This window comes from Chiloscyllium plagiosum, unplaced genomic scaffold (genome assembly GCF_037043375.1).
Source record: "Chiloscyllium plagiosum isolate Xiang-an unplaced genomic scaffold, Cpla_swu_hap1 HiC_scaffold_4, whole genome shotgun sequence".
Lineage (NCBI taxonomy): Eukaryota > Metazoa > Chordata > Chondrichthyes > Orectolobiformes > Hemiscylliidae > Chiloscyllium > Chiloscyllium plagiosum.
Genome location: NW_028270142.1, coordinates 53,785,502 through 53,804,583, shown reverse-complemented (window position 1 = coordinate 53,804,583; position 19,082 = coordinate 53,785,502). Strand labels below are relative to the sequence as shown.

General features: G+C 36.9%; 1 protein-coding gene across 14 annotated transcripts in view; it reads left to right on the top strand.

Annotated features, from left to right (window-relative positions):
* LOC122549183 (protein MTSS 1-like) overlaps positions 1-19,082 on the top strand; it is a 189,440-nt gene that overhangs the window by 128,840 nt on the left and 41,518 nt on the right. For all 14 annotated transcript variants that reach the window (XM_087986260.1, XM_087986257.1, XM_087986256.1 and 11 more), the window contains 3 exons: positions 10,645-10,729; positions 11,293-11,384; positions 13,080-13,154. In XM_087986260.1, coding sequence (XP_087842386.1) covers positions 10,645-10,729; positions 11,293-11,384; positions 13,080-13,154 — 252 coding nt within the window. The remainder of the gene's footprint in view (positions 1-10,644; positions 10,730-11,292; positions 11,385-13,079; positions 13,155-19,082) is intronic.

Here is a 19,082-nt window from a genome sequence, read left to right as displayed (position 1 = left end):
CTTGTTCCTTTTCTCCTCAGTCTGAATTATATCCACACCTTTTCTTAATTTTCCCTCTCTTCTGCCATTGGTATTGGAGCTTTTAGTCAGCTTTCTGGCATCTCTCTAAAATCCTTCCTTTTCCCATGCTTAATCACTCTACCTTTTTAAAAGCTTCCTCAACATCAGTACCTCTTTTTGAAATCGATCATCAGTGTTGACTATCTATTTCTCCCTTCCTGCCTGTGATAGCATTTTGCAAAAAGTTGTTAAGTAAAATCAGATTGTTAAGTTTACCTCTGGTCTCATCATTCTCCTTTAGTTATATATCGCTCTATAAGGGACAAGGTCATGGGCATCAGTAGCCTTCTATGCCACATTGAAGTGACCATTCATTATTTGATATTATAAGTAGTCAACTGAGAAAATGTGAGTAGCTTAATCAGGCTCTGAGGCTGCTGTGGCTGAACTCAATCTTGTTGTCAACTGAAGGTCACAATGCCATAGAGTAAAGGAGGCACAATAGCAATTGGTGTAGGACCTCCAGCTTTACTTTATCCTTTTTCCAAATTTAGATGTACTGAAGTTAATTGCAATGCCTCTGATGCTGCCGTAAATGAAGTCAACTTACTATGAGCAAATCTGTATGGTTTGGTATTGTATCAGATAATTAGTGCACTAGAGAGTTGACTTTTGGTTGAGGACTAGATCAAATGCTTTTCTTAATGTATTGCCACAAAGGAAATCTTGTATATTGCTTCATTGCAACCTATAAATAATCTGAGCATCCAGTGTAAAAGTTATAATATAGACGAACTACAGTGTTTGAAAATAGTATTTTCATATGAGCAAATGTGCACATTCCCATAATACCTGTTGGATTTTAAAAAAAACTTAAGAACTAGAGTTTAAAAAGTATACAGGATCCTTGGAGTATAATTAGCTAAACTAAACTTTATAAGCCAGTGATAAGGATTCAACAGTGGTATTGAGGCCAGTTTTGATCATCATACTTTCAGACATCAAGGATTTGGATAGGATTGAGAGGACTGTTACTAAAATAGGGCTGGAGATGATGGACTTCAGTTATGTGGAGGGACAAAGATGATCTTTGGAACAAACGGAGAAGATTAAGGGGTAAGTTAATATATTAATAGTTAAATATAAATTTCATAGGAAATGTAACTCTTTATGATTTGATTAGTTAATAAAAAGAGGATAAGAGAATAATTGCAGAAAGAACCAGGCTGTGAAAAGGAGAATGTTTTATAAAACAATGAGTTAAGATCTGGACTGCATTGCCTGGAACAATAGTAGTTAAGTATATGAAAGAGAGAAAACTACAAGGGTTTGGGGGAAAGAGCAGAGAGGTGGGCGTAATTGAAGAGCCAGCACAAATGTAATTCGTAAGTGATAGCCCTCTGTGCTGACAGATGTAATGATTCAATAAAATAACAGGTGGTTGGAATGTTGACCCATTTTCTTTCTAACACTACCTCTCAGATGATCGAAGTGGCTTGCAATGCCCAAAGCACTATCGTTCTTTGATGTAAATTAGAATTATATATTTTAATTTTAATTTTTAAATAAAAGCCAAAACAGAGAATGTAATGCTTTACAAATTAAAATGGTAATGTGCTTAACTCTGTAACACAAGTTAAAATTTGATTGAAACTAAAGATATAAAAAATTTTGCTGTCAGCGTCTTTTGGATTAGATTGTGGCTAGTCTTGATGCAACTCCTCATGGATGTTTGATAAGGGTGGTTAGTCGATGGAGTGGAACCTTACCAAAACAGTTTGGTTAATCTAACTGAATGTAATACTATATGAGAAAAGTCTGTTTTTCTTTACAGTCTTAAGACAAACTGCATTATATTTGATTTATTTGCATTCCAAAATACCTGTATCCTAGCTCTGAACAAGTCCCATCTTATCACATCTGTGCACACTGATTTGTCTTGGTACTCAGCCGAGCTTCACCTTTAAAATGCTTTTCTTATTTTCAAATCCTTTTATGGTCTTGCTCTTCCATGTCTTTCTGACTTCCTCCAATTTTAAAGAGTTCCTGCATTTGTCTAATCCTGGCTTCTAAAATAGTCACCTTAGCTCACAAGTAGATTTTTGCCTCTTAGTAATGAGGTTCTGAGTCATAAGTGCTATTCTATGATTCAAGCACAAAAATCAATGCTGGCGCTCCAGTGCAATTCTGAGGGAGGGCTGTACTGCCAGAGATTCTGTCTTTCAGATGAGACATTAATCAAAGCTCCATCTGCCCACATAGACTGTCTCTTACAGCTACATGGCACAATTTCCACCAAGAGACAGTACCCTGACCAATTTTAACCATCGCACAAACACAGATTTTCTGGTTATTGCTCTTTGTGGGTATTTTCTTTGTGCATTGGTTGATATATTTCTGTAATTACACTTGCACAAGTGTAATTTAGAGTCATAGAGATGTACAACATGGAAACAGACCCTTCGGTCCAATTCGTCCATGCCGATCAAATATCCCAAACCAATCTAGTCCCACCTGCCAGCTCTGGCCCACATCCCTTCAAACCTTTCCTGTTCATATACCCATCTAGATACCTTTTAAACATTGCAATTGTACTAGTCTCCTCCACTTCCTCTGGCAGCTCATTCTATGCACGTACCACCCTCTGTGTGAAAAGGTTTCCCTTAGGCCCCTTTTATATCTTTCCCCTTTCACCCTAAACCTACACCCTCTAGTTCTGGACTCCCCCACCCCAGGGAAAAGACTTTGTCTATTTACCCTATCCATGCCCATCATGATTTTATAAACTTCTGTAAGGTCACCCCTCAGCCTCCGACACTGCAGGGAAACCAGCCCCAGACCTATTCAATCTCACCTTATTGCTCAAAGCTTCTAACCCTGGTAACATCCTTGTAAATCTTTTCTGAACCCTTTCAAGTTTCACAGCATCCTTCCGATAAGAAGGAGACCAGAATCGTACACAATATTCCAAAGTAGCTTTGAAGTAAATGCTTTGAGAATTCTGGTAATATTTAAAAAATGCAACATAAATGCAAGTCTTTCCTTTTTCTGGCACTTTCCAAGTGTATTTTTTTAGCATTTTTGAAGGCTGTACCTTCAGCTGTCTAGACACTAAGTTTTGGAATTTCCTCCTTAAACCTTGCCACCTATCCATTTTTCCCTCTTTTAAGATTTCCTTTACAACCTACTTCCTTCACCAAACTTTGGACAGCCAACTCAAGTCTTGTTAAACCAACTGTGAGACATTGGGAACATGTTGCGATGTTAAATGTGCATTATAAGTGCTTCATTCAACTCCTGCAAAAAATCTTCTTGAATACTTCATTTCCATGTACTTTTAGATGAGGTACTTTAATTTCTTTTTTAAATTGGAAATCCTGTTGACAGTAAAGGGCTTCTTTTATGTGTGAAGGAGGACCTATTTTCTGGATTGCAGAAGGTTCCTTTACAATTGTGGAAGTTTTATTTTACAAAGGCAATAGCTAAAGAAAGTTCTGGGAATTCAAAATAAAAGTACTGAAAAAAGCTTTTTTTTGCTCAAAAGTAATTCCAGATTATTTGCTATCAATAATGCCATGCCATCCTTTGTGTCTAAGCTCTGAGCTCTATATGTGATAATGCATCTTGAAGTGGTTTATCCTTGCTGAAGCAGATGTTCTTCATTAGTTAGGCTTCAGCTAAAACTGGCCCAGTATCTGGTATTCATAGGTAGTGAGTTGTTAGGACTATCCACATGGAGGTTGATTTTGTCTGTATCAGGATGCCACCCTGATATTCAACTTATTTCCAGGCTGTTTCACTTCAAGCTTGCAGTAAGTGCAATTATCTTTAAAGTAAGCAATTCTTTATTATCAAGGAAACCAAAATGTAATTCTGTGTTTACTGAGCAGGAACATTTACCTGTAATTATTAAATGCTTCGTATCTAGTTTTTATGGTCATCAGTTCAAAACATTCAAATGATGGTGCTGGGAAAGGTCTAGCCACTCATTTCTGCCTAAACTTCCTGCTGCATAAAACTTCTAACAAATGTACCTTTTCCAGTTCTGAAAGTCACCTGCCTGATTGTTACGTTTTCTGTATAACTGCATCCTGACCTGTTTGTTATTTCTGACATTTTCTGTTTATATTCCAGATTTTGGGCATCCACAGTATTTGGCCTTTCTGTAGACTATTGTGTTGATATATAAATTATTACAATATTGTTTTCACAATTGCTATCAACTTGAAAATTGAAGATGAAGAATTGGTGATTCACTTTTCCAAGATTGCCTCGTTGCCTAGTTGACCAATTTTAGAACTGTTCTGTAATGGTGTATAGGAGTATATACACAGGAGTAGGCAATTCAACTCCTCGAACTTGCTTTGCCATTCAATAATATCATGGCTGTTCTCGCCTCTGCCTCAACTTCACATTTCTGCAAGCTCTCTATAATCATTCAACCCGTTAATAATTAAAAATCTATCTCCTCCTTAATGTCCCAGCATCCACCACACTCTAGAATAGTGAATTTCCCTTCTGGGAGAAGTCATTTTTCCTCATCTCCTTTAAATCTGCTACCACTTTTTCACAACACTATGACCTCATTCTCAATTGCCCTGGAAGAGGATCTTCTCCACATCTGCTTTGTCAATCCCGTTTAGTATCTCATATACCTCAATTAAATCTTCTCTCATTCTTCCAAACTCCAGAGACTATAAGCCTACTCACTCTCTTCACAAGACACATCTCTTAAATCTCAAATCAATCCAGTAACCTCCACTGAACTTCCTTCAAAACTGTAAACTGTAGTCCATATGTGGTCCTATTAATACCTTGTACAGTTGTAGCAACACTTCTCTATTTTTGTTCTGTATTCCTTGAGCAATAAATACCAAAATTCCATTTTCCCTGCTGTAACTGCATACTAGTTTGCAGTGATTCATACATGAGGACACCCAGATCCCTCTGCACTGAAGCACTGTGAAGTTTCTCTCCATTTCAATAAGAAGTTGACTTTCTATTCTTCTAACCAGAATGGATAACCTCACACTTATTCACATTAAACTTGATCTGCAAAATTTTGGTCCACTTACCTAATCTGTCCATATGTGAATTTCTCATTTCATTATTTTAGCTTATTTTTCAACTTATTTTACTGACTTCTGCAAATGTGGCTGTTGTACATTCTGTTCCTGCATCTGAGTCATTAATATAGATTGTAAATACAGATAATCCCTAGGTTGTGAACAGCTTCCGTTTGAAGTCAATTTTTACGGCAAGTCAGAATTAATGCAGGACAGTATTAAGTAGCGGTTCATAAGCACAGGGAATGTTCATATGTTAGATCTTTAAAATTACACCCCTATATTCGGAAGTACAAAGTTTGTAGGTTAGATGTTTGTAAATCAGGGAACCCCTTAGTTGGAGCCCGAGGGCCAAACCTTATGGCATCCCACTAGTTACATGTTGCTAACCAGTAAGTGTCCCATTTATCCTGACACTCTGCTTTCTGTTGGTTAGCCAATCTTTCATCCAAGCTAATAAGTTACCCCCGAATTCACGTGATTTGACCAGGTGCATTAACCTCTTTGTGTGGCACGTTATTCATTTGTGGAAATTAGAAAACTAAAATAGAGTTTTGTTCCTATACAGTCTTCATTGAAAGTGCTTCTTTGATTTGGTTTGATTTATTTCATTTGATTGATTTATTGTCACTCGTATTAATTACAAATACAGTGAAAAGTGTTTAGTGTCGCCACACTCCGGTATTATCTTAAAACACAGAAAATAGACCAAAATACAGAATATAAAGCCATAAAAATAAACCAATAAAGTTCAACTTAAAATCTTATCTCAATAAAGTTAGGTGGTCTTTGGAACAGCTCCCTCTTCTAGCTCAGCCATGGGCCTGGATGCTGGCTCCTCCACCCCAATGCGTCAAGTTCATGCTGCTAAACTGTGCTTTGCTGTGCTGCTGCCAATGGAAAAAGAGTCGTCACTCTCCAACATTATCTCACTTCCACACAACACTGCCACAGACATGAGTTCACACCGGGCTGACCTGATCGATGCAGCTGCCACTGGTGCAGCAAGGTCCTGCGCTGAGACCAAACTCTCCATCTCCACCATCAGATGCCCAGGCCTAACTGTGGACCTCAAGCCTCAATTCAGACTGCAAGTCTGGACTAGAGGATTAAGCCTGGGACCTGCTCCTCACTTGCCGGGAGACCTCAGGCTGGGGTGGAGCCACATCTGCTTTGCCCTGGCATTGCTGCTGCTGGACGCCGCCACGTTCAACGTTTAATCAGCCTCACTGTTCTCTAGGCCAACGCTGCCATCTTTTTCTGCAATTCTGCACAGGGCCTGCTCTTGCTGATTTCCACATGCGAAGCATGAATCTATCTTCAATTGTTTTCCATCATGTGTAGCAAAGAATTTCAAACTCAACAATATATTGTATCGCAGTGTATTTTTGTCTTACATCAGAATGATTCCACTAAGTTAGAATGCAATCATTTGTTCCATGATTCCTCCATTAAAAATAGTGTATTCATGTCTTTAAACAATGAAGAAATTTGCTGTGTGTAGTACATTTATTTTCAAAATTAGCTAATTTATTATGAATGTATTATTTAGATTTTCTTTATATGTTCTATATTTGGAGATGAAAATTGGGAAACAGTAATAGCACTCTATTTTTCTCAAAGAAAATCACAAGTTTAGTTCATTTTTTATATTCTTTAATGTATTTGGGGCAACCAGGGATGGCTCATAAATATTAGCCTTGCAAGGGTTGCCCACCACCTGAGAGTGAGTTTTTAAAAAAAGTCAATGAAGTCATTTTTGGCACAAAAGAGAGCCCAACAAGTCCATGCAGACTTGCTGAAGAGGGATCCGGTTAGGTCCATCCCTTCCACACAGTCCTCTAATAGTGTAAGTTTGTTTTCATTTTGAAATAACAGTTTGTACTTTCATCATCTCATGACAACAGATTACAAGTCGTTACCTGGCATTACCACCTCCTGTGTTTAAAACAAAACGTTCTTCTTCTCATTCCTCCTGCATCTCTTTCTTTAAACTTTAAAACTTAGTCCCGGTCCTTGTATCATCAGCCAGTGGGAGAAGTTAACAGCCAAGGTATTCGGCATCACCTGAAGCACCAGACATAACAAAGTCACTCTTAATTCAGAAACCCACAAAGATCTGGGAATCTGTCAAAATTGGGAAAGCTGTCCCATAGATGGTTCCAGCAGAAATGCTTGGAAAATCATACCTACACAACACAAGCTGCATCAGTTTAAGAAGTCAGCTCATCCCCGACTCAAGAACAGTTGGGGATAGGCAACACTAGCCTCGCCTGCAATGCCAACAGCCATAAAAGAATCAATGAACAAATACATTACAATCAATAAAATATTACATCTATGCCTATTAAGGTGTTAGGCCTTAAATTATTCCTGTCCTTTCTCAACCATGTCCTTCGTTTTCTGTGCTTTGGTTATTTCAGTTTGACAAACCTCTTTTTGTTTTATTAGTTACCTTTAATTGCTTTAAGGATATTATTCCAATCAAGATTTGGAAAAGATATCAACTGTGTGATAGTAAATAGTACAAAATTTTGATAAGCAGTATTAAAGAATAGTGTTGTAAAAGCAGACTTGTGGAAAATGAAGAGGTAACAATTACTTAAATTTTGTCTTGAATCTATTATAATATAAGCACATTCCAAGTGTTTGTTTTGATTTTTAGCTGCACCTTTTAGAACCAGTCTTTCCAGAGATGGAAAGAACAAAAACAAATTCTGTCTTTGTGAATGCTGTTTAGAGTTCTTTGACATACATCACACTGAAGTTTTATCACCATGTTTTTCTTGGTGTTTTGTGGATTAAGTTGCTCTTCCTTTAACTCCAGATCATCTTTGCCTGCAATCATTAAATACAGCAGCCAGATAAGAAGACTTGTAATTTATAAAATAAATGAATAGTCTGTGAACTGAAATAGTATAATTGGACAGACTGGTATTATTAGTATATATAGCACCATCTGTTGGCTGGACTCATTATTCAAATTGTACTTTTCACTGTGCAGTACTCATTATTCAAATTTTACTTTTCAGGGTCCATAAGGAAGTACACATAGTTTCATAGTAATAGAAGCAGGAGTAGGCCATTTAGCCCGTCTGAGCAAGCACAGTCCCAGGCAGCTTAACCCTGGGGAAAAAGACTAAGTGCATACATCATATCTATGCCCCTCATAATTTTATACACCTCAATAAGGTCACCTGTAATTCTCCTACGTTTCAAGGAATAAAGTCCTATTCTGGCCTCTCCCTATAACTAAGGCCTACTAATTCTGGCAACATACTTGTAAATCTTTTTTGCATTCTTTCTAGTTTAACAATGTCTTTCCTATAGCAGGGTGACCAAAACTGTACACAATACTCCAAGTGCTGCTTCACCAACAACTTATACAACTGTAACATGACATCCCAACTCCTTTACTTAGTGCCTGTACCGTTGAAGGCCAGCATGCTAAATACTTTCTTCACCACCCTGCCTACCTGTGCCGCTGGTTTTAACGAACTATATATTGGTACTCGGTCCCTCTGTTCCACAATATTTTCCTTTTGTGTGTACATTTACTTTATTGAAGGTATATTGGGTAAATGCATTGTGTGGTACTAAGCCATCTGAATTTTATGGTCTCTGCGGTTCAATCCCACTGCACTGAGTTAGTGAATTTCAGTTAGAGCAAAATGGGATCCTTCATTTGTCCTTTGGACCTGATTTTGAGGTCATGAATTATTCTGGGAATTTGTGGACAAGGATGAGATTAAACTTGCTTGTTCTGCTTTCTGTAACTGAATGACTAACCAGAGGAAGAGTTCCAATTATTGCGATGCTGTCAAAATGACATTGAACTTCAGTGTGCTTAGTGAAAAGTGCTAAAATTTTGTGAACAAGCTATTACAGGGCATTTTATACTAACTGACAGTAATTAAGTGAAATAGTATGCAGTGGGCTCTCCTAAACCAGAACAGCATGTTTATGCCACAGACTTTATAACCAAGTCAGGAGTCAACTGTATGAATTTCATTGGAACAACAAGGCTCATAATAGTTTGGATTTCACACAGCATTTGAATTCATACAGTGTTAAACTGGGTTAAAAGGTGGTCAGAGTGCCTTTTACCTCATGAACTCCATAAAAATGTCTTTAGAATTCTTTGAGGTTTCAGAAACATTGGATTTGGAGTAGATCATGCAACCTCTCAAGCCTGTTCATTTGATTCTATTTATCTATCTTGATTCCATGTCCTTGGGTCTGCTAGATATTTTCTAATTAACCTGTTCTGAGATGTTATCACAAATCTAGGTTCAAGGTGAAACTGAAACCAGGCTTCTTGCTCAGAAGTATGAGCACCACCACAGCATTTCAAGAGCCCTCACCCTTAGTTCACCCAAGAATTTTTAATCATCCTGTTCAGGGATGTTTATGTCACACATCTGTAGCAGTCGGTATTTGAATCTGGGCCGCTCAGCTCAGAAGAATGGGCACTACCAGTGTGCAACAAGAGCTCTAAAGCCTTCTGCACCAAGTATTCCCTGGCGATGTCTCATCCAAGTGCTAGCTAAGCCTGAGTCTACTTAACGTCCAAGATCAAACAATTTCAGACAACCATGGCTGGTTTTGCATCTTTTTAGGTCGCTTCTCTAACAAAAAACTTATCATTCTCAGCAGTTAAATTTTCAGTTGACTTAGTTTCACTCACTGTCAATGAAATTTAACATTGCCTACTGAAGTTAAGTTTTACTTGCTTTGAGTTCACTGGTGCATATGCATGTAATGCAGTTCAAGTCGGGCAACTGCAGTGTAAATGCAATATTAATAATGTCCCAGTATATCTATTAGTGAATTGACCTTAGTCCATTTATATTTATGTAAAAGAATGATTTCAAGAAGTAAAAGGTCTGTGCCAGCCCTGGGTTCCTGGAATTTCTTGATTTGTGCAGTTGATAGCAACTGGAAGGAAAGGCCAATAATAGTGAAAGCCACTTTTTCAGATTTTGCTTTTTTTATTCACTGCACAATCTTTCAATGTATTGGAGAATTTCTGATGAAAGAAATAGAAATTAATACATGTTATTGTGCCTTTTGTGCTGAGAACTGTTTTGGCTAGGCATTTAAGCAAGACAGTGCACAAATGAAAAGTAAGAGACCCAAAATGTTCCAAGCAAATTTAACATATTTTGGCCTGTGGATATTATCTTTAATTCATGTTTAATTGCAAATGAAGAATATTTTAGAATTAAATGAAAGAGGCATCGCTTGTTTTCTCATGTGTCTGTGTTCCTTACACTTTTTCATTTTAATTTTAGAGCTTGTTGATTCTAAAATTGTTTTGCACAAAAATCCCAATTAAGCAACTGAACTAAATTTCAAATTGACTTTGAGTTATGGCAAAAAAACTGGATTTGTTTTGGAGGGGTGAAACTGGAGCATATTATTGAAAAAGGTGATGTTGATTAATATATTATTCTGTTTTGAGACTGTTCTGAAGGTAGATATTTTGTAAGTTAAACTTAGAAAGATTGGTACAGATACTAAAATGACTGGATAGCTGTGAATTTTTTTTATTGATTGCCTTTCCCTCCCTCGTTAGGTGCAACAAGAGAAATTGGTTCAGCATTAACCAGAATGTGTATGAGACACAGAAGTATAGAGTCTAAACTTCGTCAATTCTCAGTGTAAGTTATTTTGCTCTTGTAAATGTTGAACAATGAGTGCATTGTATTGAATAATTATTTATGGATTATTTGTTTTAATTGGCCAACCTCTGCTTAGAGTGATTGTAGGCTTGAAGATGATCTGGCTAAATTACACAGGTGCTTATTTGGGGGCCTAGTTTTCAGGAAAATGTGAGTGTTCTCTCAACTGACCTAATTCATTTTCTACTTTTATTTATTTTCAATTTGCCAAGTGACATCAGAATATAGTTTTGAATTTCTGTTTAGGCATTGAATTGGGTTACTTTACATTTCATTTATGAGCAAGTTTATTTGGAGAACTGTTATATGAGCACTATATTAAAACATTCAAAGGAAATCTTTGCTAATCATATTGAGAGCACATTTTAATGCTGCATGTTAAAATCAGTATTGAAAACAGTTATTTTTAAAATGTCAATTAGCATAATTCAGCATTCCCATTAAATAACTTGCATTTACAACAATTAGATTATGCAGGTATCTTTGTACATTCAAAAAAAAAAGTTATCTCTTCTGATCTTAACATTATTTGGTTAACTTAGAGCTCTGATCGATTGCCTGATAAATCCACTTCAGGATCAAATGGAAGAATGGAAGAAAGTGGCCAACCAGCTGGATAAGGATCATGCAAAAGGTACACATGGCTCAGGACTCTTACTTGCAAAATGCTGAAAATACCTCCAGTCAAACAGATGCGAAGTGCTGTATTTATTTAGACCGATTCTAATCTTGTTTCATCATAATGCTTTGAGAGTGAATAAGCTAATATATAATTAACTCTCTTTGTGAGCCAATCCTTATTCCAAGTTAACCAAAAATTGCACGCTATAGATTTATCACGTCGATTACCTTAATGTGTTGTTTTGGTGAAATTTTTAGATAGTCATGAAGATCGGTTTAACATGGTCCACCATGGTCTTCCATCTCTGTGTGTCAAATTTCACCTTTAAGACACTTCTCCAAACCTCCTGTTAAACTCAGCTTTTGGATGTTGGTCTTCATGTTGCTTCAGTTGCTTGGTGCTGTATTTTCTTTTGTAATGTTGTGATGTCTCTATACAAGTATGAGTATTAATTTTAGATTGAAGTAATGCTACTTAGCTATAAAGGTATTGAATTTAATTTAATGTACTGGAAAGATCAGTAGATTGAGTAGCAATCCTAAACACTTAGAAACAGCAGAGTGCGCTGTTTCTAACTTGCAGTATAGTAGGAAAGAAATATATAAATGTTTGTAGTAGGGGCGTCGCACAGTCATAGAGTTAGAAACAGACTCTTTGGTTCAACCCATCCATGCCAACCAGATGTCCTAAATTAATTTAGTCCCATTTAACAGTGTTTGGCCCATATGCCTCTAAACATTTCCTATTCATGTGCCCATCCAGATGTCTTTTAAATGTTGTAGTTGTACCAACCTCTGGCAGCACATTCCACCCTCTGCCTGAAAAGGTTGCCCCTTAGATCCCTTTTTATATCTTTCACCTCTCACCTTAAACCTATTCCCTCTAGTTTGGACTCTACCCTGGAAAAAAGACCGTGGCTATTCACCCTATCCATGCCCCTCATGATTTTATGAACCTCTATAAAGTCACCCCTCAGCCTCTGATGCTCCAGGGAAAACAGCCCCAGCCTATTCAGTCATGTACAGTCACAACATGACCTCCCAACTCCTTCACTCAATGCACTGACAAATAAAGGCAAACATACGAAACACCCTCCTCGCCACCCTGTTAATATACACCCTATGGTCTCTTTGTTCAGCAACACTCCCCAGGACGTCACCGTTACACGTGTAAGTCTGGCCCTGATTTGCCTTTGCAAAATGCAGCACTTTACATTTATCCAATCTGCCACTCGGGTCATTGGCCCATCTGATCAAGGCGTTGCTGAAGTTCATATAGACAACATCCTCCGTTCTGCCATCATCAAACTTCTTTGCTAATTTAGGCAAATAATTCAATCAAGTTAACAGGACACGACTCCCTACGCACAAAGCCATGTTGACTCTCCCTAATCTGGCCTTGCCTTTCCAATTGCATGTAAGTCCTGTCCCTCAGAATCCCCTCCAGTAACTTGCTCACCATTGACATAAGGCTCATCAGTCGATAGTTCCCTGCCTTTTCTTTACTACCTTTCTTGAATAATGGCACCACATTAGCCACTCTCCAATCTTCCGGCACCTTACCCAAGGCTATTGGTGATACAAATATCTCAGCAAGGAGCCCATAAATCACTTCCCTAATTTCCCACAAAAAAGGAGAGAAATACGGAAATATCTATAGTAGGGAATGTAGCCTATAGATCTTGATAGACATTTTCTTTGCTTTAAGAATATAAGAAAGCTCGACAAGAAATCAAAAAGAAATCGTCTGATACATTGAAGCTTCAGAAGAAGGCAAAGAAAGGTATGTTATCTCAATGTACATTTGCATTTCTGTTTCTAACATCCCTATAGTACAAGTATCAATGGATATATCGCATAACTGCAACAGTTTTGAAACTACTTCTTCTACCCCCCCCAAAGCAGTTTATTGATACCAAGTAATGAATATTGTCAAATTAATGTTATTCAGTAAGAGGTAGGCAAGTAGAACATATTAACACACTACAGCTGTTTACTATGGCCAGAATAAATCAGTTGAATTAAGTAAAGTAATTCAAGAAAATCAAAGTTGTGTCTTTTAAAAAAAGAAAATGATTGGCAGTTCTTTTGAATTCTGCTAATAAAAATCAGTGACACCATTATAAGTGTCACAAGCATGATGTTATCTGTGTTACTGCTTTGTGAATCTCAGGAAATCCAAATAGCTCATAATCTTATTACCCCAAGGGATCAGACCAAAGCAGTGAAATTTTATCTACTTTATTATCACAAAAATAATTATCAATGAGAAAGACCTTACAAATGTATTCTTTTGCAGGAACTTTCAATCCTCTATTCCAGTATCTATGGCTATATGGATAATTCCTTTATTCAAATGGTAGACCAGTTTTTTTTCACATGCTAATCTATCCTCACTTATTTAATGTTCAGTATTTTAAGGTGTTTACAGTAATAGATTATTGCAAATGGGTACTTATGTAATGTCTCATATTTTTATTGGAAACCTGGTCCATAATGAAGAAAGCAAATTTCATATAGACATATAGAATCAAAAAGGTTTAACGGTCGATAGTTCTCTGCCTTTTCTTTACTACCTTTACTATCTGACATATAGAATCAAATTCTTCAATAATCAATTGCAAAATACATCTTTTTGCATTTTTAAAAATTTATCTTCCATATTTGCTAAGAGTTAGCCCAGATCTGAATTTGTTCTCTAAAAGCATGTCTTATGCATTTTATTTTAGTGTCAAAAACTTTATCCTTCATAAACAATGTGTTGCTTTTGTATCATGCTCTGATATTATACAAGTATATCAGCCATTGAATATCAATGGTTATGTACGCAACATCCTTTATAACTATAAATAGTGCAAAGATAATTCTAATCACCAAATACTATTTTAGCACTTCTAAAAAGTGCTTATTGTTTTTGGTCATATCCAATTTACGTTTAGTTTCAACTTACTATGACACAATGAAACAGTTCATTGTTCTAAACTGATCCCAGAAATTAATTCATTATAGCTGTTTTTATTCATTCAAGAAAAAAACTTTGTGAGCAAAGAATGCCTATTATTTAAATCAGTTCTATTAAAACGGGTATTAATTGTATATTGGGTTTCTGCATGTTTATGATCAGAATGCAACTTCTGGCGCAAGTTAAGAAATTAGGCCATTGTAGTATATGATCATGACACAGATCTGCTTTAAGCCTCTAATCTAAAATCATTGTAAGAATTTTGTCCTGCATAGAAAATCCAACTTCGTTGAATCCTTTGTTGTGATTTTTCCAGAATTTAAATTAACGTTTTATGTTAGTTTAATGATAGTATTCCTACATGCATTGTTGCACAAAATTTCCATTTCTCCTGAAATCCAACTTTAGCGTGCTTATCAATACTAAAACCTATTTCTTGAAGGATGAATATTTGAGATCACACAAAATACTAAGGTTTAGTTCATGTCACAGCTGTCTCACAACTTGTCTAGTTTTTTTTTCCAAATTATTAAATTTCTTTTCCATGGATAAGAAAGTTAAGTGGACAACACAAATTGTCTTGAGTGAAAAGTTTGTAAAAAATGTATTAGTGTTTAAAAAATAGAGGAGAATTGGGATTTGTGACATAAAGTTGTCTGATAAATTTTAGCCATACATTATTTGATTTATAAATTACAAAGAGAAATCCCAACATATTGTATCCTAACAAAGAAATGTAAGTGGTGTGTGGGTATAATCCACAAAAGACTTGGATGCTGTTCAGTTCTGATTTATTAACCTGCCCCCAGTCTCAGTGTTAAATATTGCCACATAATCATTTCTTATGCATTCGTGGAGATCTGAAAAAAATTAAATTGATCAATATCAGTTTTCTGAGTTCTTTAATCCAACCTATACAGCTCTGCTGTTCACATGAAGGGCTGGTGATGTTGCTGCTGTTTCACATATATTGAATCTAATAATCATAAGTACCTGCCCTCATAAGTAATAACACCTACGATTGTAATGATGGGTGATGTTTGCTGAGCAGGAGGAAAAGTGATGAGGATGGGGATCAAACAAAGATATAGAGTTAAAGACACTGGAAATTAATGTTTAAATTCCAAAAAATCAAATTATTGAGTGATGAACTTCAAAATAAAATCATTCTGTAGGTTGCTTTTAATGTTTTGTTCACAGCTGCAACTATTTACATGTTAACATACAATTTTTATTTCACTAATATTTTATGTTAAACTGTTATCTTTTCCAAGCTGGATGAAGCTTCCATTAGCAGTGAATCCCTCGCTCTTCTGTGGGCCATTCACAATCTGGTTTATAATTGAGGTGACTAGCTGTTGCTTGCATTTTCGGTTTTCTTTCTCCTATTGTAAGTCTAATCTTGCCACTAAAAACAAAGATCACAATACTGATTTCCAAACCATATCAACTGAATAGAATATGTAGATTAGCAGGTTTTGAGAAGATTTGTAGCTCAGGTTGAGGTTTTGGATCTAGGTTTGCTTGCTGAGCTTGGAGGTTCATTTCCAGACGTTTCGTTATCTTACTAGGCAACATCTTCAGTGGGCCTCATTCGAAGCAATGCTGAAAATTCCTGCTTTCTATCTATATGTTTGGGTTTCTTTGTGTTGGTGATGTCATGCAGTAATGCAGAGACTTGAGCAAACAGCTCTGCCAACCATCTAACCCAAACTCTGGGTCCGGCATGTGGATGACACTTTTGTCATCACTAAATCAAACAAGTTAGAGGAAACCTTCAAGACCATCAATAATACCCTTATACTGGCATAAAATTCACTAAAGAGGAGAAAACTGCCATTCCTAGATGTCACAGTAGAGCGAACAGCCAATGGGGAACTTCAAACCAGCGTATACAGAAAAACAATGCATACGGACCAAATATTGAACTACAGAGGCAATCATTCCTACATCCACAAACAAAGCTGCATCAGAACATTATTTCAACGAGCCAACACGCACTGCAGCACAGAGGAATTATGCAGAGCGGAGGAAAATCACCTATACCATGTATTCAAAAAGAATGCGTACCCAATGAATACAGTCCGCTGATTTCCCAGCAACAAACCCAAACAAGCAGACAAAACACGTCCAGAAACCCTAGCCACTCTCCCCTACATCAAAGACATCTCGGAAATGACTGCCAGACTACTCAGACCCCTTGGCATCATGGTAGCCCACCAACACACTAATTCAGCAGCTAATGAACTTGAAATACCCCTGTACAGACGATGAGCAAAACTAATGTCATTTACAAATACTGTGCAAGGACTGTAACAAACACTACATTGGACAAACAGGCTGAAAACTAGCCACCAGGATACATGAACACCAACTAGCCACAAAAAGACATGACCCTCTCTCACTAGGATCCTCACATACAGATGAGGAAGGACACCATTTCGACTGGGACAACACATTCATCCTAGGACAAGCCAAACAAAGACACGCACGAGAATTCGTAGAAGCATGGCATTCCAACTGAAACTCTATCAACAAACACATCGAGTTAGACCCCATCTGTCACCCCCCTGAGAAAAGGAACAGGAAGTGACTTCACCACAGGAAATAACATCACCAACCCAAAGAAACCCAAATATATAAATAGAAAGCAGGAATTTTCAGTATTGCTTTGCATGAGGCCCACTGAAGATGTTACCTCGTAAGGTAATGAAATGCCTGGAAATGAGCCTCCAACTTCAGCAAGCAAACCTACATCCAGAATATGTAGAATTGGTGAGTTTGCATTTATAAACTTTGAATCCTAAACACTTGGTTCTTGCATATCTTTTTCAATTATTCGAATTAACAATTTGACTGATTTTATTCTTTTTAAACAAATCCATTGATATTTTCTCTACCTATCCTCATCACAGCCTTTACTTTGACGCACCCTAACAAGAAGGAGCGTTTTCGTTTTCCGAATCTCAATACTAGTTGAACATATATAGAAAATAGAACAGTACAGCACAGGTAGAGGCCCTTCATCCTACCTAGTCTGTGCCAACCATGATACCATTTTAAACTAAATCCATCTGCCGCACGTGGTCCATATCCCCCTCTTCCCTGCCTGTTCATGTGTCTGTCAGTGACTCTTAAACATTGCTATTGCATCTGCTTCTACCACCTCCCCAACAGTGCTTTCCAGCCATCACCATCAAAATAACTTTCCTCACACACATGTCCTTTAAACTTTACCCCACTCAGCTTTAAACCTAGTATTTGACATTTCTACCGTGGAAAAAATACTCCCGACTATCCATCCTGTCAATGTGTCTCATTATTTTATATATTTCTATCAGGTCACTTAGTAAATATCATCTTGCTTCCAAACTCTTGAGACCATACTTGCATGGATGCTGCACAGTAACTGTGTGAAATGGCTTCCTTAAGCAGTTGCTTAATGTTTTTGAGGTATTTTACCTTCCCAGGTAATTTGAGGTAGAGTGGACACTTTTCAGGCCTGAGATTGGCCACCATTGGGACTTTTGCAAGTTTGCACAGTACTCATGTGAACCATAGTTCAAAGATACCTTTGGTGTACCATAATACTAGGTTAACCTTGCAAGATGAACAAATTCTTGATAATGCCTATCTTGTATTGTGTGGAACTTTATAAATCCCATAATATATGTATATATAGGCTGATGAAGGTGGACTTGCAGTAAACAGTTTGGAGAATCCACTAGTTAGTTTCTCAAGTAGAATGTCAGGCAATACATTTTGTGAATCGGTATTCATTGAACTTATGCACTTTGCAACTCATACTGTCAAGGACAGTTTTTTTTATGGCAACAGTATTTAGTCAGATAATTGATGGAGTCTTGTGATCTCCAAATCTTGTGTTTGTTGTCATTTTTGTTGATTTCCAGACATTTTGGATAGAATGAGCCTGAAGCTCTGTGCATACTTCTGATAGGTAGAGGATACATTCAATTTCTGAATCTGCCGTTACATGGAAGGATTTCCTTACAAACCATTATACATTCTATCCTGCGCTCAAATTCACTTTGAAATGGAACAGTCCAACATCCTCCTTTTCTTCAGTGTGCTTGTAGATAAATATACTATTGGGTTTTGTCTTCCTGTTGACTACAAGACTAGTTTCACTCGAATTTCTGTGTTGAACTCTAGAGAATATGTTTCAAAAGGTTCTGCAGTCACTTCAGTCAATTCAGAGTAGTGATAGATGCTTTTCTGAAGAAGAATCACTGTACCGAAATGTTAACTCTGATTTCCCTCTACAGATGCTGCCAGACCTGCTGAGTTTTCCCAGCAATTTCTGTTTTTGTTTCTGATTTCCAGCATCTGCAATTGTTATGCATGTTTTTCGATTGGATTGGAAACAAGGGAGATCAATGTTCAAAAATTTCAGGTGGCATGTCAAGTGCTTGAAGTTTCTGGCAGTCATGTTGATATTGAAACATTTTCTGCTATTTATTTAGGGTGAGGCAATTTGTCTTTTGATAGTATTTGATCAGTAATTCAAGAGCGGGAGCTCCTTCCTCTTCATTATGTAATTTGCAATTCCAAATATTCTTCCAGTGATGGATTGCATTACTTTTGCAGATTATTTTGTGGTGTAAATCATTTGTGATGACTAAAGGAATCTCTTTTTGTTGCTCCATTTGAGAGCACTGATCTACAGTGAAACAGATCCTTTATCAGTTTGTTATCCATCCATAAATATAGATCTATTTTAATGTAATT